The following is a 24793-nucleotide window of genomic DNA, read 5'->3' as shown; positions in this document are numbered from 1 at the left end:
TGTGTATGTAGGACTACATGGGCATACATAATCATATATGTGTATAACAATAGGTAATGAAAAGGAGGCCATGACTTTGATAGAGGGAAAGGAGGGGCACATGGAAGGGGCTAGAAGAAGGGAGAGATGACCTAATTATATTGTAGTCTCAAAAAGAAAATTTGTCAAGATAGACCTTTTCCCTTATTAAGTTGATTGTTAAATTACTGTGCCATGTGGTACAAAGCTGACTAAAACAGAACTCAAAAACAAAACCCTCCCAATACCAGTTATGGGGGTAAATGCCTGTATTCTCAGCTTCCATGAGGCTGGGACAAGAGAATAACCACTTGGAGTGGAGGTAAGAGAGTAACAACCTGGAGTGGTGGTAGAAGGACAACCACTATGGGTGGATAGAAGGATGACCAGTTAGTTGTGAGACTTCCTGACCTGTCTGAAAAGCAGTCATGGAACAGGAAAGGAGGAATATTCTTCATCCTGCCCTTTGCCCTGCTTGTCAATTTCCTCTCAAATTCCGGTCCCAGGCAGCCCCAGTCCCGAACCTCCCCTATAGCAAGTACAACAGGCTGTGTGTGTTTGCAGGGTTGTTTGGTTGGTTTTGTCTGAGGGTTTTTTAGTCCAAGCTGTCCTCAAAGTCACCTTGTAGTTGAACTTCTGATACTCTTGCTTCCACCTCCTCAGTGCTGGGATCACAAGCACTGAAAGGACCTTCTTTCTGCTAAAGACACGGGAAGACCATGCTCTCAGCACAAAGGAGATTTATTTGCTCCAGAGGGACAAATGGCAGATGGAGGCAAAGGATTAGGGAGAAGGGGAAGGGACAAGGGGAGGGGACGAGGGGAGGAAAGGGAGATATTTGCACCAGAGGGACAAATGACTACCTCTGGGTGGAGAAAACAGAGATGTGGCCCATAGGCAAATTGCAGTTATAAAGAGAGAAAGAGAAACCACAAGTTAGGATGACTTTGTTTTGATTGGGCATTTTAATTAGGGTAGATGAAAGGGGCTTCAGATTGCTAGACTTCAATACTTTGATATCTTCATCGTGGTGGTCAGCCTCAGCTGGAGGAAGTGGCCAAATAAGGGAGAAGACTGTGGAGGCTAGCTTCAGGGATGCAATCTAGCAGTTGAGCAAAGCAGAGGGGATGAGAGAAAGGGGTTAGTAAAAACTTCGGGGGACATGTTTGCCATGCTCAGGTCTGCTAGAGACTGACACCACAGACTCGTCTTACAAGGTGTTAGAGATCAAACTCACGGCTTTGTAGATGAACTCTGCCAAGGGAGCTACAACCCCAGACCCAGACCCAGACACCCAGACACCCAGACCCAGACTCAGACCTGCTATGTGTATTTTTTTTCTCTCTCACCTCCAACTACTTGATCACAAAGGCTAAACTGGTGAATGATAAAGAGAGGTAGGGATGAAAGTGCCCAGGAGTTAGGCAGGATCTCCAGCCAATGTAGCCATTGAGATGTGAACAGCAACAGAGTCCTTCCTGTCCCCATCTTCCTACGGAAACAATAAAGGTCAAAAGAGCGGAGGCTCTGTCAGCCAAGCCTGTAGAGGAGTGAGCAGGTACTCCACTAACCCGAGGCGGCTTTGAAGTAGCACATGGAGTAAACGATTGGAGGATGTTCTGGGGATACGGAGGTAAACACAAAGGACAAGCTTCCCTCTGAGCTGCATCCCGGGAGGGGAGGAAGACAGACACAGGCGCAGATAAATTCAATGAGAAAGCGTTAGAAAGCGGCAAATGTGGGAGAAATAAAGCCAAGCTGGCGGCAAAGAGAGACGGGTCCGGAGGAGTGCGTGTGTTAGAATAGCTGGAAAAAAATCCCTTTGAAAAGTCGTGTAAGCTGAACTTGGTGATGTTTAAACAAAACAAAAACAATCCCGGGGCTAGAGAGATGGCTCAGTGGTTAAGAACACTTGCTGCTCTTGCAAAAGACCTGAGTTCAGTTCCCAGCACTTACATGGTGGCTCAACCACCTATAATTCCAGTTTGGGGGAGATCTGACAGGCCACTGAGGAGCACCTGCACACATGTAACATATACTTACAGACAGACATAGACATAGACAGATGGATGGATGGATGGATGGATGGATGGATGGACGCACAGACAATTTGGGCAAGGACTGAAACAGGGTTCATTGTGTAGCCCTACCTGTCCTGGATTGACTCCATTGACCAGAGATCCACCTGCATCTGCCTCGAGTTCTGGGATTAAAGGTGTGTGCCATTACACCTAGCTAAATATATATTTTTAAAGTCAGCCAGTCATGCCAAAACTGGTATAGAGGGAAGAACCTGTACAAATAGTTTGGAGTCTTTGAGAATAGAAAGAAAAGGCTGAAGAGATGTCTCATCTATTAAAAGCACTCGGTGCTCTTCCAGAGGACCTGGGTTCTATTCCCAGCAACCACATCAGATTACCCACAACTCCAGGAGTTCCAGGAGATCCAACACCCTCTGCCTTCTCAGGGCACTGCACATACATGGTACACGTAAACTCATACACACACAGCTACACATAAATAAAAACAAACTCTCTGGTGTGGTAGTGTACTTTAATCCCAGCCCTGAGAGGCAAGGGCAGGAAGACCTCTGTGAGTTCAAGGCCAGCCTGGTCTATATAGTGAGCTCCAGGTAATTAATTATGCTTTTAAACCACATGAAGAGATTATGAGGGGTTCATAAATCCACATACTCATATAATGAAATGAAAAGGAGTCAGAAAGACTAATGGAGGACAAGTCTCATAGAGTCACAGGATAGCGGGTGGGTAGAAAATGGATATGGGTGAATTAGGAGACAATAGAGCATAAATTGGTGAGGAAATAGGAGGATAGAAGTATAAATACATGGGTAGATACACGGATGAATAGATAGATGGATGGATAGATAGATAGATAGATAGATAGATAGATAAATAGATAGATAGATAGATGGATTCATGGATGGATAGATAGATAGATAGATAGATAGATAGATAGATAGATAGATAGACAGACAGACAGATAGACACTGTCAAATCCTAGATGGTTTTGATCCCATTTTAGATCCATTTTAGATCACTCGATGGAAGACAAACATTCCTATTTGTTCCATGGATGCTCTTTATTTTTTCCATTTTATTTCCACTTCTGTGTAGTGTGTGTGTGTGTGTGTGTGTATACGTGTGTGTGTGTGAGTGTGTGTGTGCATGTGCCCTCGGAGGCCAGAAGAGAGAATAGGCTTCACAGGCAGTAGTGAGCAGCCATGCAAGGGTACTGGGAACCAAACCCAGGTCCTCTAGAAGAGCAGCAAGCCGTTAACCACTGAGCCATCTCCTCAGCTCCCACATGCCTTTTCCTAGTGACTTATATTCTTCACTGAGAAGTAGATGGGCCCTTGATTCCACAGAGCAGCACAGCTGTTCCTGGCCAGGGTGATTACAAAGCAAATTCCCATGCAAAGCTCTTAATGCCCTTAGTCCAGGCATGGCCAGGGCAGGTCCCGAAAAAGCCAAATTCCCCAACTGCTACCTCTGAGGCAAGCGGCTTCCTCTCATTCACAGCACTGAATATACAACCAAAGTTACCACGCCCTCAATGGGCCATGATGGAGAAAAACAGGAGGCACAGGTTTACAAGGTGAGAATCCTTTGTCTCACAAGGTGAGGATGCTGAAGCTAGGCCCTACTCTATCTCTCTCCATCGTGTATAAAACTGTGATTTTCAGGCCGTGCCATAGGAGATGCTATTTTACAGGCAGTTTGGGGCTCTATTTAGGGAAGAGGGATGTTAGGAGAAAAGAAAACTAGGGAGGCTTAATGGTGATGGGGATCGGTTTGTTGTGGAATAGTGAAGATCTGAAAAGATGAGAGAGAGAGAACTTCTCTTACAGGTGAGGTGTCTTATCAGCCCTGGGGATCCGGGCTGGCAGAGGGAGGGGTTGAGGTCTGGTGTTGTCAAGAAGTGTAAAGAGTTAAACTAGAATATCCAGAAATGGTGTTAGTAGTGCTGACTTCGGGAATTTGAAACAGTCACAGGAGGGGCTGCTGTTGATGCAGGAGAGTCACAGGAAGGGGACACTGTTCAGGCTACAGTGGAGTTGCCTCTGAGTCGCCTCTCAAGGATGGACCCACAACTTCACCATCTGTCAGGCACACATCATGCATCACAGACTTATGAAATGGGTGGTTTCTGGGAATAGAACCGAACTATAAGCTTGTCACTCTAAGGGTGAACTGAGAGGAGAGGGAAACATGGAAATTTCAAAATCATATGAGGGGAAAACAGGCCCAAGAACGGATTGGCCACATCAGACCAAGGATATTGTGTAACCTCCTGGACCTCATAAACTGATGGACACCCAGCACTAAGATAACATGGTATGGCCCACCAGCTTGACACCCTGTATGCACCAAAGATCAACAGTCAGGAAACACCGGTCTGACCCTGGAGCTTCGGCTGGGCTTGGGTCCTGCTGCCCACTGGAATGCCTGCTGGTCCATCTGTTTGCCTGGTGGATCTGGACACACACACACACACACACACACACACACACACACACATATACACACACACACACACATGTACACATGTATGCACATGTATACACATACACACACATACACACACATACACACACACACACATACACACAATATACACACACATACATATACACACATACACACACATACATACACACATATACTCATATACACACACATGCACACACATACACACATGTATGCACACACATATATACATACATACACATACACAACATACATATACACACATACACACACATATACTCACATACACACACATACATACATACACACACACACACACACACACACACACACAGAGTTTCCTGCTCCAGACTGTTTCCATTCTTCCTAGACTCCAGCCTGAAGTCTGTCTTTAAGCCTGCCTCTCCCCTGGGCCACAACAGCAACTTCATCCCAGGGTTGGTCTCAGGTTCTTATCTGTAAGGATTCTATCGACATTTTCTATACATGCATTTCTCAAACCCACTGCACTCTGCCGTGGCCTCTTTAACTTGAATCTGCTCTGTAAACCACATAATAGGGACCTATATGAAAATAGAGAGCTATATTTACCGTGTGCAGTGAGATAGGAGAATTAAGGCTGGAATCAATGGATCTGCCTTAGCCTCTGCCACATTTCCAAAACAGGCGGGATTGTCTGAGAAACTGCCGACACAGAAACCACCAGGCATTGTGAAGGTGCACAGAGGATGAGTCACTTCTCAGATCTTCAAACTCATCTGCATCAAAGTTGGTGAAGGTCCCGTTCTTTGAGATGTGAGTGGGTCTTCTAGTGGTCAGCGTCCTTGAACCTGGCCCTGCACGAGGCCTCAATCACCTGTTTCTCGTTCTGCAGCTTGGTGCCGCAGATAGGATGATCTAGAAAACGTGGACCTTTCCTCTGTGCCTCGGAGCACGCAGACACTACGCTGCGCTTCTCCAGACTGTTCCAGCGTTAGTGTCCGTAGTGCCAAAGGGAGTACATTCAAACACTACTGACAAAGTATTACCATCAGGATACAGACTAAATCCTCCAATCTTTCAATAATTCAAAAGGGACTAAAATCCAGGCTTTTAGGTAAAACGATTTGATCTCTAGCAATCTACCACAACTTTTTTCCTTTTTTCTTTTTTCTTTTTTTTTTCGGAGCTGGGGACCAAACCCAAGGCCTTGCGCTCGCTAGGCAAGCGCTCTACCGCTGAGCTAAATCTCCAACCCCCGCAGCTTTTTATTTATTCTACTTTATTTTTTTATTTTATTTTTTGAGACAGGCTCTTACTACCTAGCCCTGGCTGGACTAGAACTGGTTATGTAAACTAGGCTGGCCTTGAACTCACAAAAATTTACCTGCCTCTGCCTCCAAAGTGCTGGGATTAAAGGTATGGCCTGCAAGAACACTGTAATAATGTCAAACACTAAAAGTTCTGTGGTTTGACATGGTCCAAATTGCTAAATTCTCACGACATCCACATCTTAATCTGGCCAAATTCCCTTCTATTCCTAATAAGAAAATAGGCTGAATAATCACATATCTGTTTGGTGACATCTCCAGGCCAGAGTTGGAAAGCAGAGACAATAATCACAAGGTAGGCTGTGTGCTGTGTTTCCTTATTGTGAAATCCTATTTAGTAATGAGGTTGGTTCAATTCCTATCACACTTAATTAACAGCAGAATCCAGAGCTCATTTCCAGTCCACCACTGTGGATCTTGCCTGCCAGGCTGTCACTCAGATTCATCTGACTGAAAAGAAATAGCCCCACCACACACACACACACACACACACACACACACACACACACACACTCTACCTCTGACTCATCTGTCCTAGTTTCTTTGGCAGCTCTTTTACAGGCTGCTCTGAAGAATAGTGCGGAAAACGATACAGTTGAAAATATTAGACCTGAGTTGGCATGGTGAGGCACACATTTAATCCCTGTACTCGGGAGGCAGAGGCAGGAGGATCACCAGGAGTTCAAAGCCAGGCAGTGCTATATTCCCGAGTTCTAGGACAGACTGAGCTACACACTGAGATTCTCACTGGGAACGTAGCTCTGTGAGTAGAGTGCCTGCCTAGCATGGTGTGGTGTCAGAAGCACCTGAGAGATAGGAGAATCACAAAATCAAGGGTCCTGTTGGTTGTGTATGTTGGGGGTTGGGTGAAACTCGCTGGTAGAGGTCTTGATTAGCATGAGTGACATACAAAGTTCAATTCCCAGAACTGCCATCTCCCCCAAAAAAGTAATTAGGCACACCCTTGCCACGTGGCCTGCTCGGGGGTGAGGGGCCTGGGTTGTCGAGACAGGATTTCTCTGTGTAGCTCTGGCTGTCCTGGAACTCGCTCTGTTGACTAAGCAGAGATCTGCCTGTCTATGCCTCCCAGTGCTGGGATTAAAAGCGCGCACCACCACCATTCACCACCACTCGGCTACATGGCCTGTTTTATTATCAGCCCCGGGAAATAAGAGGCCTTATTGGGGAGTGAAGGGGGGAGATAAAGAAAAAGAAAACAACAACAACAACAAATAAAAATCCAACAGTGAGATTTTGTCTCGAAAATTAAAAAAAGTCATGAAAGTTTAAAAGAGGAAGTTGTGTCGGAAAACGTTAAAATAAGGCGCATTCCCGGTCGTGGGAAGTAGAAAGTCCAAAAGGAACTAACTTCCAAGTACTCCCGGCTGGGGATCACCTGCGTTTAAGAACCGCATTTTCCCCGAGGGTTATACAAGAAAAGCAAGCCCAGGCGAGCGCGAGCAGAGAGGGAAGCGGCAGCAGGAAGCAGCACAAGGCCGCCGGCCCAGGCCAGTGGCGGGTCACGTGACCGGCCAACATGGCCGCCAGCGGAGACTGCCGCCGGGCGGGGCAGGATTCGGAGCCGGAGCCGAAGCCCGAGCCCGAGCCGCGGCCGGAGCCTGGGCTCCAAGCAGGCCTAGAGTCCGGGGAAGAGTTCGAGATCGTGGACCGGAGCCAGCTGCCAAGCCCCGGCGAGCTGCGGAGCGCGTCGCGGACTCGAGCAGCCGAAAGCTGGTCGGCGCCCATCCTGACGCTGGCGCGCAGAGCCACCGGGAACCTGTCGGCGAGCTGCGGCAGCGCGCTGCGCGCGGCCGCGGGGCTGGGAGACGGCGGCGGCGGCGGCGGGGAGCGCGCAGGTAGGCCGGGGTCCCGCGGGCTGGGGCTACTGCACCGCTGTAGAAACTTGACCCGCCGGACGAAGAGCTCTGCGGTGCTGTGCCGCGCGGCGCAGGGCTCTGCAATTGGTGTGACCCAGCGGGAGAAGCGCGGGACGGGGCGGCTGCGGGCCGGGACTCCCCTCCCACCTTGTGTTTGTCTTTGTGAACCTCAGAACTGCCGCGTCGTGATCACCGATTGACTTTAAATAGGAGATTTAAATTAGAGGCTTAGACGGAAAGTCATCTGTGTTCATATTTTGCATACTTGAGAAATAAAGTCCGGTGCTGGTCCCCTGTCAACAATCTCGGCAGCCAGCCGGTTGTGCACCTGCGGCTGAGGTTGACAGCTTAGTCCAAAGTTGGTGAGAGCAGTGAGTCAGAGTCAGGAGGTTTTGGTTCCCTTTATTCTCCCGCCACTAACCCCCTGTGGAACAAGGACAACCCATCACCCCTCCTACTCGTATTTCCCTATCTATAAAAAAATGGGGATTTAAAAAAAGAATTTTAATCAGCTACCTCATACAATCCGGTTCCACTCTTATGATCTAGATTAGAATTTCAGCTTACCAGTAAGAAAGGACAGACGCAAACGATTATTTATTTTTGATGGCTGAGCATGGTGATTCAGGTGCATACTTCTTGCACAGCATGTTAGTGTATGTACTCGGGACTGTGCTAATTATAATGCAGTGGTGTTTCTGTTTCTAAACATAGCTAAAATTACAATATAAAAGATAGCCAAGGTGTATGGTGTTGTGGCGCTCACCTGCTATTAATACTAACACTTTGGAGGCAAAGGCATGTGGGGCTCTGAGAGTTTGAGGCCGGCCAGGTGTTCATAGTGAGCCCCTGCCTCTAAATAAACCAATAAATTAATAACCATGTTTCACATGGCTAGGGCACTTATTGTGAATGGACCGTGCAGACTTCAAGTTGCTGAGGTAGAGTGAGTGTTGACTGTAAAATGCCTGGGATATCACTTTACGACCCAGATTTTATTTTAAAAAACAAAACCACAACAAAAAAGCAACAACAAAAAAGCTTCTTTCCTTGGTAATGAATTAACCTTGTTTTTTGGTCTTGGTTTGGTTTGGTTTTGAGGTTTTTTTTGTTTGTTTAGTTTTTTGTTTGTTTTGAGACAGGGTTTCTATATGTGGTCCTAGTTTTCCACGAACTCACTCTGTACACCATTCTGAACTCAGACTCAGAGATCCTTCTGCCTCTGCCTCCTGAGTGCTAGAATTAAAGACGTGCACCACCACTGCCTGGCAATCTTGGTTATTTTTATAATCTTGGCTTGGTGTGTGTATGGTGGTTCACATGTGTTTGTACTTGTGTCTGTGTACTTGAAGACCAGAGGTCGATGTTGGCTCTGTCTTCCTCAACTGTTTAATTCGCCTTATTTTAAGTCAAGTTTTCTCACTGAGCCTGGAGCTCACCAACTGGCCACACTGTCTGACAGGACCCGGGTATCCTCCTGTCTTTGCTTTCCCAGCACTGGAAATACTAACAAATGCTGTCACGCCCAGTTTTTAATGCTGGGAATCTGAACTCCGGTCTTTAAGTTTCATCTCTCCAGCCCTGATTTTTTTCTTTATCGTCACCATGCATGCCATGGTGTGCCTGTGGAAGTCAGAGGATACCTTTCAGGAGTTTGCTCTCTTCCTCCACCATGTGAGTCCCAGGGCTAGAACTCTTGATCACCAGGCTTGTTAACCAATGCCTTTACCTACTGAGCCGTCTCACCAGCCCTGGCTTTTAGTTTTTGACTCTTATAACAATGGCTTAACACCTACACACATTATGTATCTATACAAAAATAGTTTTTCTATTTAAAAATGTTTTGGTTTTAGATTTTTACTTAAACCTGTTGGCTAAGGAACAAAATGCAAGCACCCCCACCCCAACTCACTAAATAAAATGTGTGTGTATATATGGACATGTATCTTAACTAAGATACATTAGTTCAGACCTCCAAGGTCAGGATCACGACTATTACTTTGCTGCACCTTGTCTAACTGGAAAATCGTCAGGAAACAACACACATAGAGCCATCACCTGTGTTAGCAAAGCCTTCTTCTAGAACATACCACACACACACACACACACACACACACACACACACACACCTGTAGCTAACATTTGTTAATCTCATAGAAGGAGAGTAAGGACCGTTATCCAAATTCTTTGGTCAGATCGTGCAAGCCTTGTTTTCTGTCAGACAAGGATAAGTGGGCTTTTAGAAAATAACACCAAACATAGGAGAAAGTGAGATTCATGTAGCCCAGAAAGCTGCAAGGCTCAGGGGCTTCTGAGGGTTTTTGGTTACATAGGAAATTGACAGAACATCTCAAAAATTTTTGGCAGAACATCTTATCTAATCAGGGTAGAGTTTAGGGTATAGGATGTGGGACATGTCAAAGCATGGTCAAACCCAAGTTTCACAGAAAACAGGAATGAACTTATTTTGACCTTGTAACAAAATGGCTTTTAATCTTTTGGGCTGTTTGTTTGTTTGTTTGTTTGTTTTGGGCTTGGTTTGGTATTTGGTTTTGTTGAGACAGGGTTTCTCTGTGTAACAGCCGTGGCTGTCCTGAGGCTCACTTTGTAGAGCAGGCTCACCTTGAACTCACAGACATCCACATGCCTCTGCCTCCTGAATGCTGGGGCTAACAGTGTGTGCACCACCACACCGGAGCAGTGCTGGCGGCTTATAATCTTAAGCTGGTGTCAGGCTGGTCCATCACTCTTCAGTTAACTTTTTAAATGTGGGAGGAGGACATACTACAGTAATGACAAAAAGCATAACAGGGTGAGTACATGAGCCGGTGGCTGTGACTCACCCCCACCAGGTTCTCTTGCTATCCACGACTGTGTGGACTGTACTCTGCACCTCCAGTGGTAGGAAAGGCTTGTTTAACAAGGCTGCCCCATGGTTCGTGAGGAATGCAGTTTTGCAGCAGCTCTGAGGTCATAGAGCTTGGGAATTCTTCTGTTCCCTCGAAGTCTTTATCAGTCACTGACTGAAGCATTGTTACTCCTCTCATGTTATTCATTGATAGGTAAAATGTGCCGGTGCCTCTCAAGAATCATAGATAATCAATAACCGTCTGATGAACAAGGGTGCATCTGTTTTCCTTTTAGAGCCGTGACATAAAGTATAGACAGCACTTTATTCTGTGTTTACCGAATGCCACAACAGTGTTAGATCTTTGCTCACACCGTCACCCCCATGCAACTCAGTTTCTACGGTAAGCCTGGATGGCAGTAGGGCTGCCTTCATGAGTATGCCCCTGCAGCGGCTGTGATCAAAAGGCAAGGCTTGCAGAAGCATTATGCTTGGAATTGATTTTTTTTTTTCAATGAGGCATTGTGTCTCATATCTCTAATCCTAGCACTAGAGAGACTGAGGCAGAAAAATTACCGTAAGTTTGAGGCTAGTTTGGCCTATAGAGTGAGACTCCTGTCCCCCCAAAAATTAATAATAATTTTTCCTCAAATTTCTGGGAGGTGAATAATTAATTATAATATGTTTATATGTGTGCCTGAGTGAATTTATGCTCACGTCATATGTGTGAGTGCTTGCAGAGTCCAGAAGGGGGCATCAGATCCTCTGGAGCTGGAATGAGCTGCCCAATATGGGTGCTGGGAACCAAAGTCAGATCCTCTGGAAGAAGCAGTACACACTCTTAATTATCGAACCAACTCCCCAGCTTTGAATTTGTGTTTCATAAATGAAGCATGCTGAGACCAAGGAGCAGGGGTACTTGGAGCCCAGCTCATATGAGATTCCTGTCTGCCGTCTCAAAAACTCTGAATCTTCTCCCTAACACTCCTCAGCTCCACCATAGCCATGAGCGGCCAGGAAGGGCAGGGACAGAGTGCCTCTGAATACCAGGGCAGGGTGGGAACAGCACCCTAGTCAAACCACTATAGAGGTGACCGTCAATTTATGGTAAGGGAATACTGACATTGGTATTTTGGTCTGGCCCAGATTTTACATGGGCTTTATGAATTGTGTGGTAGTTACAATTATCTTCATCCATTTTATTACATTTTGACTGATTTAATGAGAGACTTTGGGGTGGAGGGAGACAGAGAGAAAGAAAAGAAAGAAAAAGAATGTTGTAGGCTGCTTTGATGCATGTTTTAAAATATCTCACATGAGCCCAGGTGCATAGTTGTCTTGCTTTACTTGGGGGGCTTTTTCTTATACATGCATGTGTGCATGCGTGCTCATGTGTACTATTCAGTCTTTCCAGTGCCTTTGCACATAACTCACTAACTTTCCCCTCAGTGTGGCACTTTCAGACCCACTGATATATATATAATGGCCCATCTTGCTTTTTGAAGTGAAACTTCCTAAAAGACGAAGGCCCATAGGGGCAGTCTTTACTTCACAGTTATTGGATAGGCCTGGAGCATACAGCTGGGGATAATATCAGTGGAGCATACAGCTGGGGATAATATCAGTGGAGCACACAGCTGAGGACAGTACCAGTGAAGCATGCAGCTGTGGCTGTAACTCAATCGAAGAGTGCTTGCCTGATAGGCACCAGACTTTGGGTTCAATACCCAACACAAGGTAAGTGGGCATGGAGGCAGGTGTCTGTAATCTCAGCACTTACAAGATGAAGCAAAAAGGTCAGAAGTTCAAGGTCATGTTGTCTTTTATATGTTTCCTGTTTTCATGCATTGCTGTTCATGTGTGTGCGGTGCCAACACTGCTTGTATGACAGAGGATAACTTGCAGGAGTTGGTTTTCTCCTTCCAACATGTGGATCCTGGGGATGGAACCTAGGTCTTCGAGCTTGGCAGCAGACCCTTTCACAAGCCGAGCCACTTTAAAATGCTGGGCCAGATACTGACTTTAAACCTAAATGTGGACTAGGGAGATGGCTCGGTGGCTAAGAATACTGGCTGGTCTTTCAGAGGATTCGAGTTTGATTCTCACATCCACAAGGAGGCTTACAACCATCTGTAACTCTGGTCCAAGGGTATGAGACACCCTCTTTTGGCCTCCACGGGCAGCAGGCTCGCATGTGGTACACATGCAGACACGCAGGTAAAATTCCCATACACACATAGCATAAAAATAAACCTTTAAAATGCTTTTCTTTGAAAAAAAAAAAGGAAAAAGAAAAAAAAGAAAGGAAGAAATGTCTCTACTTCTGAGAAATACCAAAAATATTTCACCAAGACTTACCAAATGGTAACTATACCTGTTAGTCATCCATTTACACACACACACACACACACACACACACACACACACACCTTGTTTGATTCAGAAAACTTAAAATGATCTAAATGCTGCTTATTTCAATACCCTTTTGCCAATGCAGTATTTTTTCCCTTGATGTCATTGCACTGAGACAAGCTATGGGCTCAGGGATCACCTGCCTTTATAAAGCAAAGGAAGAATGCATGGGAAACCTGGGTTCTCACAATGAGTGCACTGACAGATCTCAGGGGCCCGGTGTGCTGCTGCAAGCGTTTAATCCCAGCACACAGGAGGCAGAGGCAGGTGGATCTCTGAGTTTGAGGCCAGCCTGGTCTACAGAGTGAATTCCAGGACAGCCAAAGCTACACAGAGAAACCCTGTCTCAAAAAACTAAATAAATACTTTTTCATAAATTTTCTGATTACGATATATTCATGCTTTGCCCTTGTAGAAGTCCTCCTTTCTATTATTTTTCCCCTTTTACAACTTTTCCAGTCTATTTTCTTAAAATGTAAATATTTAATTAATAGGTTTTCCCAACAGATAAAAATAACTTTACAATTCCTATTCAAATGCAGCATTTAACCCACTTTTTCCTCCACGCAGCCTAGAGGAAATGTTGAGAACATCAGGCCCAGCACCTCTCCCCAGATCGAGAGAATTTAGAAACATTAGTCCCGGGGTTGGGGATTTAGCTCAGTGGTAGAGCGCTTGCCTAGCAAGCGCAAGACCCTGGGTTCGGTCCCCAGCTCCGGAAAAAAAGAAAAAGAAAAAAGAAAGAAAGAAAGAAACATTAGTTCCATTGCAGTCTTAATAACCTTTATTGTAAAGTAAGAGTTGTAAACCTGTCTTTTAGATTTAACTATTGGGGTGTGTGTGTGTGTGTGTGTGTGTGTGTGTGTGTGTGTGTGTTAGATACCTAGAAATTCCTTTCCCCAAAGTCGGGCATTTAGACAAAAGACATTCCCTCAAGGACTTAAGATAGTTCATACTTACTAAAAGGAGTCATTCTCCTTATCTCTGGCAGAAAGGACTTATGGCTCCTCCATTAACCTATGCCTCTGTTGCCTATTAGCATATCGAGGTCTATGCTAGCCCCTAAGCTCCTTCATTCCCCATTCAGAAGTGTCTGCTACCTAGTGCCCACGACACCTCCTGTTCCCACTCCAACTCAGCTTCCATCCCTCGGCTTCTCTTCCCTTCCCCCAGCTTCTCCTTCCTGTATAACTCAGCCATTTTGGTTACGAACTCTGTTGGCTTTCCTCTTAGCTCCACTCTTGGTCCTCTGCATCTCTCTTCATCCGTTTGCACACTCTCTCTCCTTCCCTCTCTCTTCACTCCTCCTGTCTCCCCCCTCTGCCAACACTCTTCTCATAGCCCTCTATTCTGCTGCCCATATTCAGTCCGGACTCTTCCAGATGCTTCTGCCTGTGCTCTCCCTCATATCTACAATAAAAACCTCCTCAACCATATCCGGGAGCAGTCGTGTCCTCGTTTTCATTCAAATGACACCTACATGTTCCCTTTTAATTCTGTGTCCTCAGAAGTGTTCACATCCAGAATGTACATTATCAACAAGAAGGGCAAAACCTCCCACACAAAAATTAAGATTGAGCAAGTGGGTTGCAAAAATAAACAAAACAAAAAACCTAGGAGGCAATAGATGATGAAAAGTTGCTTGACCTTAGCAGTAGTCAAGACGGCTCCAAAAACACTGGAACTTCCTGCACCAAAGGGCAAGTGAGAAGGCTGGCACATGCCAAGAGGCAGGGGCATACCACAGGGAGACCCCTTCACCGCGCAGCTAGTGCACCTGCCGGAGCTTTTAGTTTGAAGTCTTAGGGTGGGTGGGTGGGATTTAAGGTATTTGGGGTTTTTTTGCAGGGGGTTAATATGTGTATGGGGGAGGAAGGTATGTGCAGGTGCCTGCAGAATCTAGAAAACCTCATAGGATGCCCTGGAACTGGACTTACAGGTGGTTGTGAGCCTGGGTGGTAGGGCTGGGTCCTCTGAAATAGCAGTAAATGTTCATAACCGTATAATCTCTCCAGTGGTGGAGTCTAATTTTTTTTTAAACTCTAGGGTGCCATTTCCTGGACTTAAGCGGACATTTGGTAAGCACTTGTCCTAGATAATCCTATACTAACTGTAGACAGACGCTCACTCTCCAAAGCGACAAGATGAATAGAGTGGAAATGGAAATGTAGTTATTTCTAACAAACTTTTTTAAGGGTTTGCAAAACATAGAATAGCAACAAGTCGTGGATGAAAGCTCGGAGTCTGGAAAGGAAGGAAGGAAGGATGCTTTCCTGAAGGCACAGATAATGGGACAGAAAAACATCTGAAACCCTGTGAGCCTCAGGTAGCTCCAACTAGGTCCAGGGCAGGTAGCTCAAAATGGCCACTTTCCTCCATGGGGGTGGCTCTGAGCTGGCTTCGTCCAATAGGAATGGTCAGGGGCGGGGTTGGGGTGGAGCAAGGCTGCCTAGACTTTGCGTCCTATCATTGGTCAGGGGAGAGACCAATCGCGGTGAAGTTTGTTAGAACCAGCCCCCTAGCAACGCAAGGAGCGGCTTAGAAGGCTGAGTTTGTGGCAGTCAGTCTCTGCTGCTACACAAGCACCTCGGATTCATAGGAGCTGTGGCCTGCAGAAATGGACAGCGACTTGACTATGAACCCCGGATATCCGTCCGCCAGTGCGTCCTCACCCTGAGCAAGCCCCTGACCCTCTACCGTATCACTCTGACCCCTGTCACCTCCAAACCCCACTCAGCCCACTAACGAAGCTTTCCTTGCGTGTGCCCACAGCTTCCAAAGGCCAGATGATGGAGGAGCGTGCCAACCTAATGCACATGATGAAACTCAGCATTAAGGTCTTACTCCAGTCCGCCCTGAGCCTGGGACGCAGCCTGGATGCAGACCATGCTCCCTTACAGCAGTTCTTTGTAGTGATGGAGCATTGCCTCAAGCATGGGCTAAAAGGTGAGCCTGGGGGGTGTGGGAGCACAGGGATTTGGGCTAAGTCTTTGGCCTCACTAGCTCCAAGCATTGCTGTGGTTGCAGAGAGGAGAGTAGCCCACAGAACAGACAAGTTCCCTGTGTTCTAGAGCAGCATTGTCCAGTAGAAATGATACTGCAAGCCACAGAGGCCATCCTTAGTTCTCTGATAGGACACTTGTTAATAGTAAGGCTTAAAATCCACCCTGGTTTACATTGCCAGCACATGTCACTTCAGACCTTTTATGAACTAGCCACACTGCGGGTGCACCATTAGCAACTCGGGTGGCTCTTGGTGGCCTTGGGGAGCACAGTTAAAGGCCACGATGGTGAATACAGAAACATAGAATTATAAAATGCTACCAATTCAGGAAAGAAAAAAAAAAAGGTGAGATGGTAGAGAATGAGGGGTTGACATGTGGTCTGAGACTTGAGGAGGAGAGAATAGAGATTTGGGCCCCCAGCATTCCGAGCACAAAGTGGGGGGCGGGGGGGACAAAACAGATGCAAAGGTGCAAGTGGCCTGAGTGGGACCAACCGTGGCTCCAGACAGATACTTGGTAACCAGGGAGTGTGGAATGGGAGATGGGAGCGAGGAAGTGGGGAGAGGCTGGACCATGCAGGCCCTTAGAGGTCATGGCAGGAAGCTGTAGTTTCTTCTAAGTAAACTTGGAGTTTACAGGAGCAATGTGACTTAGTTTGCATCTTAAACAAATAACCCCTTATATCCAAATAGAGAACACATTATAAGGGTAAGGAAATGAAGACATTGGGAAAGCAATTAAGTCACTGTGGCAGCTCAGGATGGAAGTAGCTGTAACAAGGAGTCCAGCATTAATGCTACCACTGGGACGGAGGTGGCAGGATTTCGCAGATCTCAGCTCATAAGCAGTAACCTGAAGAAAGCGCATGGGATCAGAGACAGTTCACTGCTGAAGGAGGGCAGAGCTGGTCTGTCCAGTGGCCTCTGCCAGCCAAAAGCCTGGGGTCATAGCGTGGAGTATGGAACTTTGTGGCCTTATTTGCCTTTTGAAAGGAAGACAGTGGGCCTCGGGAGAACCTGCAGCCCAGACTCACACTGATGTTTTCTCTTTCAGTCAAGAAGAGTTTCATTGGCCAAAATAAATCTTTCTTTGGTCCTTTGGAGCTGGTGGAAAAACTTTGCCCTGAAGCATCAGATATAGCTACCAGTGTCAGGAATCTTCCAGAACTAAAGTGAGTAAGAAAATGCAGAGTAATGCTTTTCACTCTGATGTTTGCCTCCTCCGAAGTCCTTCCTGATTTGGAATACTCTGTAACATTTTGATGTGGCTTCTAATCCCACCTGTGCTGCTCACTGGTCACATGACCTTGAGTGGGACGTGAATCTTTCTGGGCCTCACACTTCTGTTCTTTAATGTGAAGGCAGTGTTTGCCACATGGTTCACGTCATTTATGTTTGTGTTGGGACGCAGACAGGGCTCAGCAGTGAAGAGTGCGGACTCTGCACAACACTGGAGTTTTGTTTCCAGCACCCACAGTAGGTGGGGTGTGGGGATCAGGGAAACTGCAGACGTGTCTCCAGCCCAGTGACACGGTATTTCACCACAAACATGAATTGCATATATGAGCCTGTGTCTCAGAAATGTCCTGACACTCTTAACACTTGAAGTGTCTGTGGTACGAAACTCAAAAAGTACCTAAGTTGTACAGCGACTGTTCTCAGTGCCCAGACAGAACCTCTAGAACTCCTGAACTACAGTGTGACTCTCGCGCATGCATGCGTGTGTGTGTGTGTGTGTGTGTGTGTGTGCGCGCGCGCGCACGTGTGCACCCCTCCCACAGGTGATTAGTTCATTCTGTGTTTGTTGCTGTTCTTATGCGGTAGTGGTGTGATTCTCTGTTTGAATTCTAGGACAGCCGTGGGAAGAGGCAGAGCGTGGCTTTATCTTGCTCTCATGCAAAAGAAACTGGCAGATTATCTGAAAGTCCTCATAGACAACAAGCATCTCCTAAGGTATAGACAACAAGCGTCCCCTAAGGCGTCATAGTGAAAGCTGTGATTAGTGAAAACTTAAATAGTGGCTATCACTGAGATTTATGACTGACTGGCTCTCTATAGGTATGGTTTATAAACAAGTAGTCACTGTAAAAGAGATTTTCTCTAGACTGAAGTTTATATAACAGAAATCTCTAGAGTTGATTCTCTCGTCTAGTTCAGATAAAAATATCCTTTACGTCATAGCCAAAACCCAAATTTTTCTTACTGTTGAATATAGCTTGTTTTAATTTTTGGTTTTTCTTTCCTTTTAAATTAATTTACTTATTTGAGGGGTTGTGGATACCACAGCATACATATGTGGATCAGAAAAAAATGAGGAAGTCAGTTCTCGTTCATATTCTCCCCCGCCCCCCAAGACAGGATTTCTCTGTGTAGCCCTAGCTGTCCTGGAGCTCTCTCTCTATAGACCATTCTGGCCTTGAACTCACAGACATCCACCTGCCTCTGCATCCCAAGTGCTGGGGTTAAAGATGAACACTACCATACACTGGTCAATCCAGTGGTTTCCAGAGATCAACTCAGGTTGTCAGGCTGGTGGCAGGGACCTTTGTCATTGTCACCACACCAGCCAGTCCTGGTGGCCTAATGTTTCAGATAGCCAGGTTCTGTGACAGAGAGAAGCCAGTGAAGACACAGGGACCCAAGGAAAAATGACAGGAAGTCAGTGGCCAGGAGTAGGGGAGAAGGACTGAGACGAAGATCCCAATAGAGGAGCCTGATAGGCAGCTTTGTGGATTTCTGTTGCTGTCCCAAAACACCTGAGAGAATCAGATTTTAAAGGGAAAGAGGTAAAGTAGTGGCTCGGTGTATATGGCTTGTTGTGCAAGCATGAGGTTCAGTCCCCAGCACACACAAGAAAGACTGGATTTAAAAGCTGTAGCTTGTGCAGACATACACATAGAATAAAATGATAAAAAATAAAATTCAAAAGCAGACAGACATCTGAGGACCAGCACCTGAAGTTGACCTCTGTCGTGTACACACACATATGTGTGCACCCACACGGTCCCACACAAACACACGTGGTTTCAGTCCATAATTGGTCCTTTCCCGTGTGCCTGGAGCAAGGCAGCATATCGTGTAGGAACCATGGGGTAGGTAGAATAAAAACTGCTGACTTCCAGCAAGTGAGAAAGAGGAAAAGGCAAAGGTCACCTTCAGAGCACACCTCCAGTGACCTAATCAGCTCTCAACTGGTCCCACCTGCTTTAACAGCACCAAGCTGGGAGGCAAGTTGACCACATGGACCTTTGGGAGACATTTAGGCCAAGAGAGGGGTTTGGCATGGTAGGAGAAAGGAAGCTCCCTGAGGGCCCCTGCTCCAGGCTAAGGCTGGAAGCCAGGTGGCAGCCTAGCAATGGAAAGGCAGGAGAGCCGGGGTGGGTGAGTAGTGAGGGATTTCTGGGCAGCTCCCTGACACGCCACTCTCTTGCAGTGAGTTCTATGAGCCTGAGGCCTTAATGATGGAGGAGGAAGGAATGGTGATTGTCGGTCTGCTGGTGGGGCTCAACGTTCTGGACGCCAATCTCTGCTTAAAGGGAGAAGACCTGGATTCTCAGGTACCGTGGAATTTAGGCTTTAGTGGAATGGACCAGGTCAGCAATTGTTTGCTTGAACTCTGCAGACATGTACTGAACCTGAGAAAGGGACAAAGGGCAAGAGCCCTTAGGTAGGGGTTAGGACAGACTGCTGTTCTGGGGAGGATGTCTCAGGGAAGATGAAAGAAGGAAGATGGGTAGAGGGACTCAGAGATGAGGCTCCTTTGGTAGAGTGCTTTCGTAGCATACACAAGGCTTTAGGTTTGGTTCCTAACACCACATAAACCAGCCGTGCCTGTAATTCCAGCACTCTGCAGGTAGAGCCAGGAGGATCAGAAGTTCAAAGTCATCCTCAGGACACAGCAATATCAAGGCCAGTCTGGGATACATGAAACCATGTCTCAAAAAAAGAGATGGGACAAGAGAGGTGGTTCATTGGTTAAGAGCACTGGTTGCAAGCTGAGCATGTTCATCCCTGCTTTTAATACCAGCGCTTTGGAAGACAGAGGCAGGAGGATCTCTGTGAACTTGAGGCCAGCCTGGTCTACAGAGTGAGTTCCAGGACAGCCAGGACTGTACAGAGAACCCCTATCTGGAAAATAAATTGTTTACATAAAAAGCACTAGTCGCTCTTTCAGCGAAGCCAGGCTTAGTTCCCCAGCACCCACATGGCAGCCGACAGCCATCTAACTCCAGTTTCAGAGGAGCCAGCGCCCTCTTCCGGCTCCCATAGGCACTGCAGGTACACAGATACACGTAATTTTTAAAAAGGAGAGAAGAAACGAAACAAGACAATGTCTCAATTTTAAAAGAAAGGAAGAAAGAATAGAAGGAAGGCCGGCTGAGAGTGGTAGTGTACACCTTTAGTTCCAGCAGGAGAAGCAGAGGAAAGGCAGGTTTCTGTAAGTTCCAGGCAAGCCTGATCTAGTGAGTTTCAGGCCAGCAAGGGTTCATAGTGAGACTTCTCTCACATAAAAGCGAGCCCACAGCGGTGCCTTACCGACTGACTGCTTATCACCTCTCTTTCTCCTAATCCGTATGCTGAAGCCTGTATCAACAAATCTTTGATAAAATTCTCAACTCTGCTGAGAGAAACAAGCAGAAAACAAGCCCCCAGCATCAACCTGGGCCTCCGAATGCACACACACTAAGGGGCACACACCACACACAGCAGCATACACACATCCACAAAAAAATCAAAGAACCATTCTAAGATGGGTATTGTAAGCCACGTCCGTGGGAGACCAGGGCAGGAGGACTTCAGTTCATGTCTGCAGAACTCAAGGAAAAAAAAAAAAAATATATATATATATATATATAGAGAGAGAGAGAGAGAGAGAGAGAGAGAGAGAGAGAGATATCTAGGAAATATATAATCAAATATATATTTAAAACTTTTATTCAGGGTTGGGGATTTAGCTCAGTGGTAGAGCGCTTCCCTAACAAGCGCAAGGCCCTGGGTTCGGTCCCCAGCTCCAAAAAAAAGAAAAAAAAAAAAAAACTTTTATTCTAGTTATCTAGTTTACTTTGTTTTTTACTTCTAGTAAAAAACTTCTAGTGAATGTTGAATGCTGTTGATTTCTTGTTTGGGTAACATCCATTTCTAATTCAGAGTAGTTAGTATGTGGCTTTCCCATAACAGTGTTCCCCAAATAAGCCCCACTTGGTCATTGTGTTGTATTCTTTTCCTATACTCCTGAATTCCGTGTCTCTGCTTATGTTCTGAGTCTCCAGTGGGCCTTTGACTCCTTCTGGGACTGTATTCCCTCATAGATTGAACCAGGAAATAGTCATTCTCCTGTTTTGTACCACAGCTTAGTAGAACATGAAGTTGGATCTTTGCTTGTTTGTTTTGTTCTTTCTTTAAAGGTTTGCATTCCTTAAAAAAATGCATAGTGTATGTGTACTCTTAATACGTAAGTACAACCTGCTCAGTCTACATAATGTTACTTGAGTGCGTATTTTGAGAGCTGACCATTAGTATTAGGTAACCAATTGGTATGCTTTTCCCTGAGGAAGACTGTCTCCAGCTCTCAGCATCCCTTAGTTGCCTTCCTGTAGGTTGAGGCTCTTGGGCTTTCACCTCCATGCACACCAGCTTGTCTGTTGGTGTTGCCCTTGTTCAGCTCGTGTTTAGGCAGTCATGTTGATGAGACCTCATGGGTGTAGCTTCAGACAGTCCCAGGAGGCAATCTCACAGATGGAATCATGTCCCTGTGTCTCTGACTCTTAATCTTTCCAACCCGTCTTCTGCAATGATCCCCAAGCCAAGTTGTATTGTAAATGTGTCATTGGGACAGGGCCCCACATGTCTACATTTTGAGTGGATGTAATTTTCTGTAATGATCTCCATCTGTTGCAAAGAGAAGCTCTTCTTGATAGGGGTAAGGACTACACTTATCTGTTAATATATGTATAAATATTTAGAATGCAGTTATAGATTATGCTGGTTTAATAAAGTGGTAGTTGTAGGTTCCTCTCCAAGATCCATGACCTCACTAGACATGGTTTCCCTCTTTTTTTTTTTTTTTTTTTTTTTTTTTTTTTTTTGGAGCTGGGGACCGAACCAGGGCCTTGCACTTGCTAGGCAAGCGCCTACCGCTGAGCTAAATCCCAACCCGGTTTCCCTCTTATTAATCGGGTCTTCAGTTCAGTTAGAGAGTGGTTGCTTACTGTCAAGGTATCTGTGCCACTCCTGGATCCTTAGGTCTGTGGTGCCATGCTGGTCATTGTTTGGTTCATCTTAGCTTTTCATAGAGCATCCAGGAGCACATGCCCCAAGGTACCGCCTACAAGGGGCTGGGCCTTCCCACATCAATCATTAGTCAAGAAAATACCCTAGGGGCTTCCCTACAGAAGCATTTCCCAGTTGTTCCCTCTTCTCAGATTCTAGCTTGTGTCACATTAACAAACAAACGAATGAACAAGACAGGTGTGCAAAGGACTTAGAAGTGTCCTCTCCCTCTCCCTCTCCCTCTCCCTGTCCTCTGTTTTAAAATTACTTAGTACACCCAAACCTTTGATGCTCTTTATGGATACCATGGTCCTCCTTTAGATGCACACACAGTTGTGGAGTGACCATCCTGAAATTTCAAGGCTTACAGGGTTTGGGGGGATGAGCACTGCCATGTTTGACCTAAGCCTGTGACCTTTATTTCAATCAGGTCGGAGTGATTGACTTTTCCCTCTATCTGAAGGACGTGCAGGATCTTGACAGCGGCAGAGAGTAAGTAGTGTGCTGCTTGTAGCTCCTCACCAGCTGGTGACAGGGGTTGGTTTTGCTTTGCAATTTTAGCTTTGTCGAGTAAGTTTAATTACAGAGGTGAGTCTGGTGGCAGCCTCTCTGTTTCAGGAGTTGAGCTCAGAATAGAGCATGCGCGTGCAAGTTCCCCTTTTATACTGTCTCCTTTGCCCATCGCAGCCCACCTCCCTTACCATGGGAAGCCACTATGGTCACTTCCTTCTAAGCCGTGTTGTGTGCATGCATGGTGCAGCACATGGGTGGATGCATATCCCACAGCACACATGGAGGTCAGGACAACTGTGTGGAGCTGGTTCTCTGACCACCTTTATGTGGGTTCCCAGAATTATACTCAGGTCATCCGGCTCGCATGGCCAGTACTTACCCACTGAACCATCGCATCAGACTCCAATTTTATTTATTTTATTTATCGACTCTCCAAAACATCTTGAGATTTTCTACCAGTAAGGGGTAGAAACACATGTAGTGGTTATGTGTTATACAGACATGCAGGACTAAATCTGAGCTCCTTGTATTGTAGAGTAAGAGAAAGTTTCCCAAAGGAGGATGAAATAAGAAAAGTATGATACCAAGGAATCAAGAAATATATATATATATATAGATAGATAGATAGATAGATAGATAGATAGATTTTTTTCTTATTTTATAAGCCAAAAAGTTCAATATATAGTACATGATATATGTTAGTAGATATGGTGGTTATGTGCACAAAGGAAGACAGACAGTCAATAAGCCATTACTATGGGTTACCTCAAGGAGCAATATCAAGTAAAGAAAAAAACAAAAGGTAAAAGAAGCAAAAAGGTAGCAACTGAAAAACAAACTCCAACCCAGCACCTGTGGCCTGAAACAGTGTGGGGTGACCCCACTTATGTGAGCTATATGTAAAGGTGCGTGGAGAAGTTACAGCAGGACAGTGAGATGGCTCTGTGAGGAACGGTGCCTTCTGACAAGCCTGGCAACCTGGGTTCAATTCCTGGGACCTACATGGTGAGTGAACTGACAAGTTACACACGCACACATACACACACACACACACACACACACACAGGCACAATTTACAGAAAGAAAGAGCTGGAAGGATGATTCAGTGGTTAAGTTGCTGCTCTCGTAGAGAGCCCACATCAGTGGCTCACAGCTGTCTGTAACTCCAGCCCCACGAAATCTGACACTCTCTTCACAGTTATTTGCATATGGTGTACTTACTGACAAACAGGAAAACACATATATACAAAATTTTTAAATTACTTTTTAAATTTTTTAAAAAAGAAATCAGTCAATCAGAGGGAAAGCTCAACTGTAAAATGTTGAGGGCTTTTACACTCCAACATCCCTGACCTGTAGATTATTCTACTGTGTTCTGAAACGTCTTTGTTTCCTCGAGAGCGTATCCCCTTTCTTTCAGCACAGTGAGACCCAGGGCCACGTGTGTGGCAGGCAGGTGTGTTCACCATGCACAGATGCCCATGGCTTTCTGTCCTCCCTAGAGAGGCCCAGGCAGTCAGGGTGGCTTGTCCTCAAGCCTTGCTGCTGTGTCAGGCAAGCCTTGCTGTTTACTCCATGGTGGCTCTGTGTTGTTGTAAAATTATAAAAAATATAATGCTGTCTTTTACCCCCTGCCAGAAATACACATCTCAGTTCTGTTTAGTGTCCCAGCCGCCACACACTCTCTTAAACTTAATTCGCCACAAGAAAGAAACACAACACTTTTTTTTTTTTTTTTTTTTTTGGTTCTTTTTTCGAGCTGGGGACCGAACCCATACACAACACTTTTTAATAACCTCTGGTCCAACTGATAAGATATAATTGCCCATCTAAGCATACAAAGCCCTATACACATCCATCCCTTAAGAATATTCATAACAACCTGCAAATACACAGTGGAACCTTAATGTCAGCCTCCATGTTCTCTCCGAGGCTTCCTCTTCCCATCTCCTTCTGTTCCAGTTTCCTCCTTTTCCCTCAGACTTTTCTCCCGCCCATCCTTCCTTCCCGTCCAATAGCAGGCCTTGTCT

At 45.8% G+C, this 24793-nt stretch overlaps 1 protein-coding gene across 1 annotated transcript in view; it reads left to right on the top strand.

The window, feature by feature from the left end:
- The first annotated feature begins 7350 nt into the window (after nt 1-7350).
- Rufy1 (RUN and FYVE domain containing 1) overlaps nt 7351-24793 on the top strand; it is a 42488-nt gene continuing 25045 nt past the window's right edge. The window contains exons 1-6 of the mRNA XM_032912511.1: nt 7351-7695; nt 15749-15922; nt 17035-17152; nt 17832-17933; nt 19414-19537; nt 22681-22742. Of these exons, the coding sequence (XP_032768402.1) occupies nt 7377-7695; nt 15749-15922; nt 17035-17152; nt 17832-17933; nt 19414-19537; nt 22681-22742 (899 nt within the window). The 5' untranslated portion in view covers nt 7351-7376. The remainder of the gene's footprint in view (nt 7696-15748; nt 15923-17034; nt 17153-17831; nt 17934-19413; nt 19538-22680; nt 22743-24793) is intronic.

Source organism: Rattus rattus, chromosome 9 (assembly GCF_011064425.1).
Source record: "Rattus rattus isolate New Zealand chromosome 9, Rrattus_CSIRO_v1, whole genome shotgun sequence".
Classification (NCBI taxonomy): Eukaryota; Metazoa; Chordata; class Mammalia; order Rodentia; family Muridae; genus Rattus; species Rattus rattus.
The sequence above is the reverse complement of the archived record's forward strand: the minus strand, read 5'-3'. Positions and strand labels throughout refer to the sequence as shown.